Raw genomic sequence first — 15,813 nt, 5'->3', positions numbered from 1 at the left:
TTACTCAACTCAAGCTTCCCATGGTTGCAATAAATCCATCTTTAATGTGGGACTGTTTCGCCAGTTACAGCAGAGGGCAGTTTTATATCTTTGCGGGTTCATCTAATGCCTCTATCTATACTGTGTTTTATTTATTAAATATAAACAGCTCTAAACCTGAAGTTCTCATCATCTTAACATACAGTTATAGACAAAAGTCTCAAAGGCAGTCCAAGTTCAATCTATCCAATAACCAATTCTTCATCTCCCCTCACTCCACCAGACCTGCTCCTACACAGGACTCAGATCAAACCACCAGCTCCTTAGGGAAACCTTTGGACTTTTGAAGGACAGTCTCCTAAAATGTGTTTTATAGATTCCTCCACTCAGCCTGGGGTAGAATAGTCTTGATAAATGTACGTGAATTTTTCTTTCAAACAAGATTTGTAGTGAAGAGGCAAAGATAAAACCCATAAGGTGTTTTGTTTTTTTGTTTTTTGTTTTTTTGCGGTATGTGGGCCTCTCACTGCTGTGGCCTCTCCCGTTGTGGAGCACAGGCTCCAGACACACAGGCTCGGCGGCCATGGCTCACGGGCCCAGCCGCTCCGCGGCATGTGGGAACTTCCCAGACCAGGGCACGAACCCGTGTCCCCTGCATCGGCAGGCGGACTCTCAACAACTGCGCCACCAGGGAAGCCCCCCATAAGGTTTTAAAGAGTCTATTCTGTACATTTATTCGGTTGGGACCTAAATATATATTCTCTGATAGATTAACATGGCCCTTTAGTTTAAAGGGTGGACAGATTTTATAAGAGACAGGAAATCATATGCATATAAAGTCAGTGTAGAGTTTCACTCTGGCATTTTTGGTATCTCCTTGCCTCGGATGACTTGAGTTCAAATACTGGGCAACTCCTTAAGTAGATAAACATGCAGATCACATACCGGTCACCTAAATAAATTATAATGTTGATCAATCCTAAAGTTAAAGGTCAAATATGAACCTGGGTGATCTTCCAATTCGGTCAATCCAGATACCTTTCTGGATTTAGTTCTGTTAGCCCCTTCTGTTACTGAACAAAAGTCAAATAAAGATGTTACATCTTTACTTAAAGATGTCACTTCACCCAGGGCTTCAGAGCTATGAGAAGGCTACATGCTCCCTTGTTCATCTAAAGCAGCACCATCCATCTATAATAAGAATCCTTGGGGATACATCTCAGCCCATAGCTTTCCCCACCACCGTCCAGGGGTGACATCACCACTGAAGTATGTGGCAATACCCAATTTCCAGAGCCCTGATTTATTCTCCTTTGTGCTGGGCAGAGGGCATGACTGAGAGGCAAGACTCTTATCTTGGCAGGGGTCTGGGACTGTCTGCCTCTCTGGAACAACCCCTGGTGGGTAATTGAGAAGTGACATTGATGGGTTTCCAGGGTGGCCCTGACGCTTGCACTTGCCCCGAGAAAGCAGCTATGGTTTAGAAATCCAGCCCAAGGATTGAGAGGAGGGGAAGAAAATGTAAAGCTTGCTAGCCCTGGTCTCCTTTGACCTCAGCAGACTGAGACAGGGATGCAGAGGTGGGAAACCGTCATTCTGTTGGCGTAGCATGAGGTTTCACTTTTATTGCTAGCAGAGAGCGCTGAGCTCTTTGTCTGCTACACAGTCTATCCCCCAGAGATAGCCTCTTTTTCTCTTGAAGGGATGTAAAAAACAAATCACAGTTCTTATTTTATTTGGTGTCCACCATTAAGAATTCATGCAGAGCAATTTTATTTGTTGCCAATTAAGATCTCCCAGTGGAAGTCTATGTTTTAGCAAAGGCAACCTGTTTAATACTCCGCATCCCTTTAGTCTATGTAAATTAACCCCTTGAGGATAGACACATGCTAATTCCTAAGATGCCTGGACAATTCGATTCTAAGAACCAAGATACACAGAAGGTAAATCTCCAAGAGGCTCTGGGCTTGACCTTTCTCAGGCCATGTGTGCTTTTGCCTCTTAACTCTATTTTACAACTACAAGACAATTTCTATATAACGTGTTAGCGAAGGAGCTTCTTTTCCCCGAGACAGAATGATAGCATGTAGCCTCTCAGTAAGCGGTTTTAATGTCACTCACATTTTGCCAAAACTAAGACTACTGCTGAAGGAAACTTGAGGCACTGGTGCCAACGATCTCCACCCTAAAATGTATACATACATCAAATGATGGAGAACACGAAAGGGTATTTGGAATGCGGATCATTTTATTGCAGTGTTCACTCTACTTAGATAAGCAGCATTTTGAATCACGGTGGGAAGGAAAACAAAGTTTTTGTCCAGTTTTTTTCCTATCTCTTTCCTTAGGTTAAGAATCACAAGTAAGCCAGAATACAAAAGTCTATTTTGAAGGATTTGGGATACCCTGAAACTATTATTTTATGGTTGGAAGGGATGGGCCTTAGGGACTCTTATTGCACCTAGAGGACTATATACGCTTGTCAATTAAACTCCTCTTGGTGATGTAGGGAACCACCATTTCTACCCCCGGGAAGCAGGAGTTATCTGCTTTACCAGGGCAAACATAGCTTGTAATCAACGGTTCTTCAGATTCTTGGAATTTGGTATTGAGGCCCTGGTTGCCCCTCAGAAAAATGGTAATGAACTTGGGACTGGCTTTCCGACGCATCTACTTTCCCGTTTCACCAACAACCCAGACTATTTGCTGCTCTTCTACAAGTCACCCATCCTAGTACGTGTTAAGTAAGGGGAGAAGGATGAAGAGAGAGGTACCAGCTATGTTTTTGTATATTTGGCTACCAAACTAGATAGATCACCATTTCCCAAAATATGTTCCTTAGACCTTTAGTCAGAATAGATGCTCCAAGAAAGCTAGGATTGGGGAATTTTTTAAAGTCAAAATTATATTTTATAGTCTATATTTGATACGCTTATCACGTATTAGCAATATAAATGGCTCTGAATAGTTCTACGATTAAAATAAAATCTTAAAGCTTGGTTTTACCTAGTATACCTCAAATCTGACCACAGAATACCTTTATTTTTCTTAAAATATCCATACCATAGTGTACTAGTGTTTCTTGGGATAGACTTAGAAAAATGCTTATGCAGATGATTGTTTAGATCACTGGTTCTTACCAGGGAGAGGAGAGGATGTTGCCACTAGAAAACATTTGGAAAATATCCGGAGACATTTTTGGTTGTCACAATGGGGGATGGTACTGGCATGTAGTGGGTAGAGGCTAGGGATGATGCTAAACACCTTATAACGCACAGGACAACCCCACCTCCATGATTAAGTGTAATCTGGCCCCAGATGTCAACAGTGCCCTGCCTGAGAAACCCTAGCCTAAACATAGCTTGTTCAAATGAAACTTCGATCTGGCATCTGTAGGTTGGCAACTGGCACTGTGCATTCACCAGATCTTGTCATTTAATTTTGGCCTTGCAAACCTACTTATTCTTCACTTGCTTACAGGCTATTGGTAACTCTGTCTGCAATTCAAGCTATGAAAATCTGAAATGAATGCTTTGACATTATCTGGTTCAATCACTGGCAAGCTCTTAGGTATCCGTTATATTAGTCACTTCTACCCCCGTTCTTTGAAGCTTTCCATGACATGTATTAAATGCTACAAAATGATCCAGCTGTATAATTATTCTAGAAAAAATAAGATTATACCTATCTGTACATGTCATATATAGGTAATGCCTTTTTTTAACACCTTTAGTAGAGTAAAATTGCTTTACAATGGTGTGTTAGTTTCTGCTTTATAACAATGTGAATCAGCTGTACATATACATATATCCCCATGTCTCCTCCCTCTTGCGTCTCTGCTTCATGTAATCTCAGTGCTCGGTTATCTTAAATACTAGCTATATTGATAGCTTCTTTTTAGAGCTAAGGAAACTCAGTCTCAGAGGTGTTACCCAGTACCAGTTCGGATGGTCCAGAACCAGAGTCCATGTCTCCAAAACCTCCAATCCAGTCTTAGTTCCATTTCTATAGTGTTATGCTGCTTCTATTTGTCATACATAATTTCACGTATGTGACATGAAAGAGTAATTAACACCATAAATATTCATGAATTCAATTTGTCTTTTCCAACTGTCTATGTTCTAAACTCTTAATCTGAGGCTGCAAATGGATAAAGATTTCTGTCAAATAGCAGAAAGATATTCTCAGCAGTTGTTTTCTCACACCCTTTCTTGTCAGTCACAGATATATTTAGCCAAATAGAAATAGTAACAGATGACACAAAAATCATTAAGTACAGAAGAGCATTTTTCTCCTAATCTTAACTTTCCTCATTTAAACAAATAAATGTACAGAAATGTATGATCACATTTCAACATTGACTAGTAAACAAGTTGTCACTGGGTGTGTTTATTTTTTCCTCATCAAGCAGGGAGAGGCAGAGCAAATTAAACCCACCCAGACTTGTACTGGAGTCTTAGACTAGGTTCTAGATCCTGACTCCACCCTCTTCTTCAGATGAATTCACAGAAATTTTTTTCTGCTGGTATCAAAACATAGTTGAGCTAAATGCTCTTTGCCAGACAGCTATATTTGAACTCCACAAATTCCTTTGCAATTTGAAAACCCAGAGATAGATTATAGGTCTATTTCAGTAGAATACTAAACAGGACGCCGAAATAACCAGTTATCTTGAGAGTATGATTACAGCAATATATTTGTGTCACAGCACATGGTTATGCTATAAAAAGTGACTAAAGCCTATTAAAGGCTAGGAGATTCCTCCACGAAAATAAGACTTTTAATTCTTAGACCCAATCTTCTACCATTTGTCCAATTCTTTTATCATTAAGCAAGAGGCAATAACAGTATGACATGTGTTTACCATGTTTTGATCAGTCCTCAAAGACTGTGGCCATAAATTAATGCTGGCTACTATTATTGTTGGAAGATCGAAATATTCAATTTTTTCTTTTAGGTTTCTTTTAAGCTATACTTGAGTTAGCTTAAGTATAAATGGAAGACCATTAGTTAATATCAGCAGCAATGACAAGTAACCTATTCCATGAAATTTGTAACAGCTACAAATTAAAGGCATAATAAAAATCAGAAGAAGCGTATACTGAGTTATGGGAATGCTTGTTTAACTTCAGACACTTTAGCTGTGCTTATGTACATGACATGCCTTTCCCATGATGCTCGACACATCACAGAGTCTACCCCAACTCAAGAAAGCATTTTAACTATTCAATCAAAAGCAGAAAAAAAATATCCCCACTGCTCACTGTCACTCACAAATCGTTCACCATAAAAAGTTTGGCTATAGTTGCAGTTGTGATATTGTAATCACCATCAGAAAGCCCATCACTGTCAGTCAGTCAAGATCTGTTTGCAAAATATAATCAAGTATAATTTCATGATTCAATAAATAGTATGTAAATCTGCTATTATTGGTTTTCATTTTCTTTTCAATACTACTCTTTCCATTTTCTCACTGGTAGTTATTCCGACTATTCAAATGGCATCATTGCCCTTTATTGTTATTCAAATGAAGCTTTTTTATTAGATCCTCTGACACTATATAAAAAGCTTTGCTTCTCCACCAGCAGTAATCCTACTTGGAAGCAAAATGGAAGTGACTGCCCACAAAATTCTGAGCTCTTACTTTATGTTAGGTTATGTTTCCACCTGAAATGAGATTTTAATTTAATTGTATCAGAGGAAACCAAAGGTTTTTATTAACCACCTTAAGAAAGCAGGAAAATATTCTTTTCCATGCAGGTTTTTTGGTTCAAAAACCTGTGAAACTATAATTCCTCTTCAATGATGTGTATAAGACACACTGACCAAATTAAACTCTAATTTCTTTCATCAAGATGGTATTCATCATCTGTGCATTTTTTCTTTTGAAAAATAGAGTAAAATTATTCTATACAAATAGTTTAAAGAAAATGTTACAACTCAGTTACATAACCTTTTAAGCATACTTTGTAGTAGATCTACAGAAAATATAATTTAAAAGGCATATAACCATAAATACACTGCTGTTGGTTTTATTAATACAACACACTGGTTCACAAAAGAAAACCTGGTTAGAGCTCTCAAAAAGAAATCTAACAAATATTGCAACAAGTTATATAAAGTCAACTGATATGTCTGTTAGCAGCAAGGAGACCTGAAAACTGTACATTTTTGTTGTATCCTACCAGCAGCTTTTCTAGGTAGAGAAATAGAATATTGTCTATTACTATAACCACAGATCTGTTTTCTAGCAGGAAAACTAACAGAAGAGCAGAACAAATGAAAATATCAGGCATTTCGCCCAAGAACTAGAATTCCTCAGAGAAGATGAATTTCAAGGTTATTAGGATTTGTTACAAGGGTGCGTGTAGAACAGGCAGCATCAGCTGGTACAGAGACCAAGGGTGATGGATTTAGATAAGGTTGGACAAGAAATCCACAGGGTTAGGTCATACTTACCTGCTTAATATCTCTGTGTACAGAGACAGCACTGTCTTCCGTGACATGAGGAGATGAGAAATAAAGGACGCTAGGGGCTTTTTGACCCCTGGGCGACAAAGCTAATCATATTAAACAATTCTTGTGCAATGCAAGGTATCATGTAATTGAGCACTGGAATATTTATTCCAGATAACAAGAGCTATAGGAATTTAGTAAATGGAATTCAGAGACCATACGAGCATCTAGGAAGACCCTGACCACACGGACCCCAAAGACCTGGATAATAATATCAAAATAATCTCCATTCCCAAGAGGCCTCAGGGAATGAATAACCTGGGAGTATGACTTCTATGACACTCGCCTCTTTTTCCAATTTACCTGCACAAATGTTCTCACATACCTTTCCTTACCTAGAATCAGGACCCACCACATAGAACAAAAAACTAAACATGGGAGACCTATACTACAGCATTCCTGAAATACATATTCTTTAATATGAATTAAGAAGTTTTAAGCAGAAGTGTTCAACCTTTCAATTAGAGAAAAACTTAAATAATATTTAAGCAGGCAAGGGCCAGAGAATTTGGGTCCTAGTTTCTAGGATATAAGTTTGCTGCATGGCCTTGGACAAATGAGCTCCTTGACCCTGACAAGTGTTATGATTTCCACCACCTTCCCAGTTCTCAGCAGGTCCTTCACTCAAGGACAACTTTTGGCACCATTGCTTTACTTTAATTAAAGGAATGGAACTCTCTAGGTAGCCTCTGCTGATTTTTGCCCCCAGAGGTGCTTTTGGCACCAAGTAGAAGAGACCATTTGCCAACTCCATGCTCCGTGATCAAGATCAAATTTATAGATGCTGCTACTAGTTGAGGATGTGGATTGAACTCACCTCCAGAGACTTCTGTGTTGCTCCTCAAGTTGAGTCAGCAGATGTTCAATATATTTGTTGGAGTCCATGTATTCCTGCACATACAGACACACAAAGACAAATAAGGCCTCATCACCACATGCACAGGATTCTAAGGCCATTTTGATCTCTACAAGAAGATTTTGGACAAGATAACCCCTTGGTCCCTCCCAGTTCTAGGAGTAGATGCTTCTATGACTTATATGCATAGTCATTTGGGGATGAATAATATTTTCCCCATATCCTGTGATCACTCCATGAACAAAGAATGGAAGAGAAGTGGAGTTCTATCAAGTCAGCATAAACATCCTCTTATTCACAGAGAAAAGCTAAATTTCATAGTCATTTACACTGTGGTCTGTTCTGCCATATAAAAGTAAGGGGTGGGAGGAGGGAAGTGAGAAAAACTTACTTTTGCTGCTGACCTTAGAAGAGGAGGAATAAAGTAGACAACACAGGTCTTGATTATACTGGTTTTACACAAATAATTTCCTAGCAAAAACACTATTTTTGAGCTACATAGAAGCTTTATATATTCACTGCCCTCATTCACTGGGCATCTTATTTGTATTGATGAATCACATGTTCGTTTTCCTTCATCTCCTTATATGAACAAAACAATGTAATTTGGTTTTGGTGTTTCTTTTTTTTAATTTTCTTTTATTTCTTTTCTTAGAAAATCAATCTTTGGCTTCTAAGAGGTTATAAAGGCAAGGTTTATCTTGTTTAGAAATATGCATAAAGTTTTGTAAATCAAATTATATTTTCAAGAAACATTTCCGAAAAATGAGGGATTCCTTTGAGGCATGAGAATTGCTCATAAAATCTATAGGTTATTAAATCCAATTTTTTATATTTGTGATTCCTGAATATGAGGTTCACATGCAATAGTTTCAACTGCCAACTATGTAGAAAAATACAAAAAAAAATTTGTATGATTTATTTCATCCTGAACCTGATACTTCTTTCCCTTTCTGTATGAAGATCTAGCCCACAGGCCTCTGTGCCTACATTACAACTACCTTAGACGGAACAGTGTGCAATGATTTCAGTTTTAAGGCATGCATGAAAGTTACTGTTTCATTTCTTATGGATTTAAGGTAAACTGAGAACTCTGGTTAATATTGCTACTTTTTTTTTTTTACAGAATTATTTTGATAAAATTCTATATAAAATCTGTCGCTCCTATAAAAATATTCACTACAATGGGTGGGAGCAGCGGAATGGAAGAAACACAGTAAGAGTTGACCTGATATAATGGAAAGGGCCCCGTTCCAAGTTTCTGGACCTGGATCTACCTGTGTAGCCTTGGAGAAGCCTTTTTAACTTTCCACAATATTTCAGTTAGACTAGAGAGTATCCTAAGTCCTCATCTAGCTAAAACTGTTAGAATTCTATAACACTATAATTCTATTGCAGAAAATTAGCTAAAGAGTTCTATTCTAATTAATACACATGTTTAGTTTAGTTATTTAAATGAGAACATTGGGCACGTCAAAACCAAAGCAGAAATCTCTTATCACAGGAAGTTGCAGCGGTTTGTGGTTATGTTATTAAGTGTCCCGATCAAGCTTTAAACACGATTTATTTATTTATTTATTTTTAATTTATTTATTTTTGGCTGCATTGGGTCTTCATTGCTGCTCACAAGCTTTCTCCAGTTGCAGCGAGCGGGGGCTACTCTTTGTTGCGGTGCGTGGGCTTCTCATTGCGGTGGCTTCTCTTTGTTGCGGAGCATGGGCTCTAGGTGCATGCGCTTCAGTAGTTGTGGCACGCGAGCTCAGTAGTTGTGGAATGCAGGCTCTAGAGTGCAGGCTCAGTAGTTGTGGAGCACGGGCTTCGTTGCTCCATGGCATGTGGGATCTTCCCGGACCAGGGCTCAAACCCGCATCCCCTGCATTGGCAGGCAGATTCTTAACCACTGCACCATGAGGGAATCTCTAAACACGATATAGAACACTCAAAATTCTTAAAGATATTTTCAAATACATCCCATCAAGAAAAATTTAAAGACAGTGTTTCCAAGTAAAAACAAATATATAAACTTCAAAGTCACCCATCCATTCTTCATTCAATTGTTTTTTTCCAACATCTATTATATGTCAAGTGCTGTTCCAACTTCCATAGATATTGTAATAACTAAGAGGGAGAAAGTTCCTGCCCTCAGAGAGCTTACATTCTGTAGAGAGATACATAACAAGTAAATGAGCAGATTGATTTCAGATTGGTCACATGCTAGGAAGGAAATAACAGGTGACAGGAGGGACTTTAAATGGGGAAAGCACCATCTTCATACCCCACGGTTGGAAGAGGACTCTGAACAAATGATTTTTGGGTTAAGACCTGAGAGAGAAGGAGGCAAGCATACAGAGAAAGGAAGAGACCAGGGAGAACACCGCAGGCAAAGGAAATGGCACATGCAAAGGCACTCAAATGTGGTATTTAAGGAACAGAAAGGAAGCCATTGTGTCCAGGAGCAGAGCCTGGGGTGTGTATTCTAAAATGAAGTTGGAGAGGAAAGCAGGGGCCAAATCACATGCGAGCTCTGGAAAACAGTTAGATTTAAACCAGTAGATTTGTTATTCTGTTCATTCTGCTTAGCTCAAGTCGGAGGTGGAAGCTGAAAGGTGATTACAAATATGATCTTTGGATCAAAGAGATTTAGGTTCAAAGTACCTGGTTTTGGTACTTACTAGCTGTACCTCCTCAGGCCAAGTTATTTAATCTCTCTAAACCTTATTTTTTTTCAGAGAGATAAATAATAATTTAAAAGGTGTTGTAAGGATTAAATAAAACAGTTTAAGCATATACCACGTGCTAAGCAGTGAGCAGAGCCTTTTCTATAGGATCAAACCTCTTCTCAAAAGGCAAACCACTTTACAAGGTGAAGTTTATATCCATTGTCTCTTCTCTTACTCAACTTCAAGATGTTTAAGTGTATGCTTCTTTTTTTTTGGCTGCATTGGGTTTTCACTGCTGTGTGCAGGCTTTCCCTAGTTGTGGTGAGCGGGGGCTACTCTTCGTTGCGGTGTGCAGGCTTCTCATTGCGGAGGCTTCTCTTGTTGCAGAGCACGGGCTCTAGGTGTGCGGGCTTCAGTAGATGTGGCTCATGGGCTCTAGAGCGCAGGCTCAGTAGTTGTGGCTCACGGCCTTAGTTGCTCCTCGGCATGTGGAATCTTCCTGGACCGGGGTCAAACCCGTGTCCCCTGCATTGGCAGGCGGATTCTTTTTTTTTTTTTTTTTGCGGTACGCGGGCCTCTCACTGTTGTGGCCTCTCCCGTTGCGGAGCACAGGCTCCGGATGCGCAGGCTCAGCAGCCATGGCTCACGGGCCCAGCCGCTCCGCGGCATGTGGGATCCTCCCGGACCGGGGCACAAACTCGTGTTCCCTGCATCGGCAGGCGGACTCTCAACCACTGCGCCACCAGGGAAGCCCAGCAGGCAGATTCTTAACGACTTCACCATCAGGGAAGTCCCTAAGTGTAGGCTTCTTTAATTATACTTGCTGAATTTTAGAATAGGCAGTTAGAGATTAATAATAACAATACAGATTTTCAAGCATTAAATGTAGGTATTGCTGGATTGTGGTTTAAAAGCTATTTCAAATACAATACTGGCTGCTTTCATTAATTTTCCATAAAAATAACTCTAATGATGTCTTAAACAACATAACAATGGGAAACTAGGATTATGGATTTTCATCCTTTTCAGTTTAATTTTTCATCATAGCACGCTTACTTTAATATCCAATTTTATGTTACTTGCACATTTATTGTGGTATTGCCTATACCCCACCCCTACACACACACACACACACACACACACACACACACACACACAAATAGACACCAACTGAAATGAATTGAGAAAAAGAAGATGATGCTTACATGTGCTTTTTGTTAAATGAAACAAGTTTTTCCCTGCCTAAAAGAACTTAGGCCGCACCCTCATATAGTTATCATTTCTGGCCCCTGAATTGGAGAAATTCATTAACTAATAATAAATCCTTATCATTCTTTAAGAATAAAATAGGATTATTCTACTAGGAATCACCTTGGAGATTAACTCCCAGGAAACAATGGAGGGTGATCACAGTGGGGCTGGCAGTGGTCCACAGTGGAACTACAGTCACAGAAAATACAATGTTATAGCGACTGTGCCTATAGTGCCAGCTTTGGTATAAAGCGCATACTGAATGTTCTTAACATGGGCTCCAATATTCCAGAGTATCAAAGGCACAGGCAGAAAGAAAGAGGATGGCAAAATTCTACCTCAGTATAACATAGCTCCCCAAATTGCCTGAAAGACATTGGATATTGGGAGACCTCATAGAAAAGATTTTAAAAATGCAGATGGACAGGTGGTATATACACTGTCTGCTGGTGATCCCAGGGTCTATGCAGATCATTTTAGAATGAGTAAAGTGAAAACATACAACCCATGACGAAGTACTGGAGGACAAGAGAAAGAGAACATCACCCTCAATCACAGAAGAAGGCATCAAATCTGAAAATGATTTTCAAGAAAGTATTTTAGAAAAAACCTTAACACGTTTGGTAGTATCCAGAAAGATATGACTCTCCAAAACATGTGCAGAAAGCTTAAAAAAAGACACCGAGATAAAAAGATAGGATTAAATTAAAAACAAGACAAGCTGAAAAGAGAATAAAATGAAATAAAAATGGAGCTGGGTGAGCTAAGAATTTCAAGGAAATATAAACTGCAATAGCAGAATGGAAACTTGTTGACCTTTACATTGTGATTTTTATTATGGGATGACTCTCCACAACATGAAATTGTGCTTCAGAGAAGAGTGGATAATGGATTATGGTATATCGGCACTAAGTGATCACACAAATGAAGTCTACTCCTCAGTATCTCATCTAGAAACAAATCAAACTCCCCAACCCAAGTACTTAAATATTCCTCAGTATCCATGGGGGATTGGTTCCAGGACCAATTCCTGGTGATACCAAAATCCGTGGATGCTCAAGTCTTTTATAGTCAGCCCTCTGTATCCACAGATGTGGAACCCACGGATACAAGGTTGACTGCACTCACTAAGCCTTCTACTATTTCTACAGTATGATTCAATTAGTGTATATATAGTCCAGTTAGTGAAGATTAATACTGCTGTAACCTAGAAGAAAAGCACACACCCATCTCCCCATCGTCCTTGGTGTCAATGTTCACTGTCTCTAACATTATCCGTGAAAAATGTCAGCTTCCCCAGGCTTGCTTTGCCCAGCATGTACTTCTCATGTCACTCAGCACAAAGACTTTATTCAAATATAGTTATTAACTTGATGAACACTGTATTCTACTTATTTTCCTTACGACAAACCCACAATGGATACAATAGTAGAATTGACAATAAAAACACATACACAGTCCTGTGAAGGACAAACAATCTAGGTAAATTAAATAAAGGATAAAGATGAAAATGAAAAGAGACATGATGGATATGAGGTCAGAAAATGTACGTTTGTCTATCAATTATAACTTTTGAGTACCTGACAAGATTTGTAAGGTAAACAATGATCAAGGGATAATTAAAGAAACATTTCAGAATAGGATAGAGAAAAAAAAAAAAAAAAAACACTTGATTTTACACATCAAAAAGGCTCCTCACATTCCAGCTAGAGTTTATGGAAAATCATCCACACGTCCACCCACATAAGGGCTGGGAAAAAAAGTAGTGTGTGTGTTTGGGGTGGGGATTAGGATGACGGCAAGCACCCAGACAGACAAATGGGCCTCTTATCAAGGATTTTAAAAAGGCTGGTCACAGGGCTTCCCTGGTGGCGCAGTGGTTGAGAGTCCGCCTGCCGGTGCAGGGGACACGGGTTCATGCCCCGGTCCGGGAGGATCCCACATGCCGCCGAGCGGCTGGGCCCATGAGCCATGGCCGCTGAGCCTGCGCGTCCGGAGCCTGTGCTCCGCAACAGGAGAGGCCACAACAGTGAGAGGCCCGCGTACCGCCAAAAAAAAAAAAAAAAAAAAAAAATGCTGGTTGCATAGCTTCTGGCCACCCCAGATGTCCATTGAAATAAGACACATAGACAAACCTTTGTGTCTTAATCCATAAATATCCCCAATAAAGTAACTTCTATATAACAAAGCAACAGAAAGACATTCTCAGCTTTACATGAATTCAGAAAATAAAGTGCCTACCTTAATTAAAACTACATGTGTGGGAGGCTGGGGGGAAGTGCTCCAAGGTGGAGGCTCACCTTGAACTCACCTTGCCCCATGGACACACCAAATCTACAGCTGCATATGGAATAATTCCCTCTGAAAAAGAACTGAAAACTAGCTGAACTGCCCCATCCACAATAAACTAGCTGAACTGCCCCACCCACATTGAGATGGGTAGGAGAGACAGAGACGTGGTCTCACCAAAAACTCCATGCCTGGTGCAGAGCCCCACAATAGGGAGGGAATCTCACAAATCCAGAGCTTCTCCCCTAGGGTGAGGGGTTTGTGCCCCATATCAGCCTCTCCAGCCCTTAGGACCTACAACAGAGAGATGAGCCCCCAAAATGTCTGGCTTAGAAACCAAAGGAGTTCACATCCAAGGGACCCAAAGGGCTGTGTGAACTAAAAATGCCACCTGCCATATCAGTAAACAAAGGATGTTGCAGCCATCAAGCCATCACATTACTGCTGCTCCCAACGCTGAGCCCTGAGGGAACTCAGGATCGAGGCAAGATCTGCCCCCCATCTAGCAGCCATCTGCTGTAGCCACCCCCATAGTGCACCCTGAGGAGACTCAGGATGAGAAGCACAGGATACTGGTCCCCAGAGAGCTGAGGTGCACATCAAAGGGATGATTTCAGTGAGCCCAGAATTTGCATCTTCCCGTACATAGAAAAGCACTAGATTCCTTAACCTGAGATATCTGGTTTTCCTTAATTAACAGTAATCTTTGATGTTCCGACTACCTGGTCTTTGTTGCAAAAACTCCTATATGTCCTGGCTCCTGCCCTTGCCTCTTTAGAGCAGTCCCTCAGTTATCTGAGATGCTGTGTCCCAGGCTTAAGTCCTCAGTTTTGTCCACCAAATAAAACATAACCCTCAACTTTTAGGTGGTGCATTTTTTTTCAGTCGACAGTTGAAGTGAACTGAGATTCTCCTTTCAAAAAGCTTGACATATATACACTACTATATATAAAATAGATAACTAATGAGAGCCTAATGTATAGCACAGGGAACTCTACTCAATGATCTGTGGTGACCTAAGTGGGAAGGAAATCTGAAAAAGAGTGGATATAGTATACATATAACTGATTCACCTTGCTGTACAGCAGAAACTAACACAACATTGCAAAGCAACTGTACTCCAATAAAAAGTCATTTAAAAATACATACATACATACATCAATAAATAAAAGGCTTGCACGAGGCCTCACTCGCCCTAGGACCCAGTGCAAAAGTAGCAGTTTGAAAAGTGCCCGGAATGTGAAGGAGATTCCTATGCTAATCTTCAAACATCTGCTGGAGGAACAAGAGACAGTTGGGACTCTTTCTGGAGACTGGGGTGCTGGCAGACACCATTCTGCACTCTCCCTCTACCCTGTTAGCCCAGGCAGGTGTGCAGACATGGGACCCTCCCACTGTCTTGGTTAAGGCAGGCAGGGATGAGTAGATGCAGCATTCCCTCACTCCCTGGCTGGGACCAGCTAGTGAGAGCAGTCATGACACTCTCCCACTCCCTTGCTGAAACCAGCAGGGGAGCACAGACAAGGATTTTTCCTGATGTCATGCCAAAGCCAAGGAGCATGTCCAGCCCCCTGTGCACTCCAGATGCCCTTCTAGAGCCAGCAGGTGCATGCGATCCACAAAGAGGATGCCCTCTGATCACCTAGCCCTGGTGGCCAATGGGACTTGCATTCCTGGGCTCCATGGGACTGTAACAATTGGAAAGATAGTTCTTGGCAGGCTACCACCACCAGGCCACTGCACAGGCAGCAGACTGAAACACACCTCCAGTCTTCTTATGAAAAAGGCCTATTTGCTTGTCCTGGAGATTCAGCCTGAGGCTTCAGGCTTGCCACACATCTAGAGAGTACAGAGGCACTCTCAGGGAATGTAAGACACTACCCTTGCACACTCCCTTCGCCTCACTGCAGCTCAATGATACCTCCCAGAAAGGAGCTTATACACTTGTCTAGAGGTCTGATTTATGGAAATGTTGCCCAACGGTCATCTCCAGATTTCCTGTTCTGGAGGCCAGCAGGGTTTATGATTATGGCCCATAGGACTATATACGTGCATACTTCAAAACCTGCTGCCCGAGGGTTTGACTTTCAAAAAGCCCAAAACTAAGTGCAAAATGAGATCCTTCCTCTTGGAACACTGACAGGTCTCGGCACACCCTCAACACCAGGAACCTATCAAGAATCAATCAGGCTGCTTAGACAATCACAAAGTTTCAAAAGACAACCAACCACTAGGGCAAGGTTGAAATATAAGGTTCATCAC

The 15,813-nt window shown here is 40.6% G+C and overlaps 1 protein-coding gene across 1 annotated transcript in view; it reads right to left on the bottom strand.

Moving 5' to 3' along the window:
* Positions 1 to 15,813, bottom strand: part of NCKAP5 (NCK associated protein 5) — a gene marked incomplete at its 5' end in the record, with an annotated part of 911,020 nt that overhangs the window by 651,794 nt on the left and 243,413 nt on the right. The window contains one exon of the mRNA XM_082658819.1: positions 7,313 to 7,386. Coding sequence (XP_082514945.1) covers positions 7,313 to 7,386 — 74 coding nt within the window. The remainder of the gene's footprint in view (positions 1 to 7,312; positions 7,387 to 15,813) is intronic.

The sequence above is a fragment of the Grampus griseus genome, assembly GCF_964374135.1.
Source record: "Grampus griseus genome assembly, chromosome: 7".
NCBI lineage: Eukaryota > Metazoa > Chordata > Mammalia > Artiodactyla > Delphinidae > Grampus > Grampus griseus.
The sequence above is the reverse complement of the archived record's forward strand: the minus strand, read 5'-3'. Positions and strand labels throughout refer to the sequence as shown.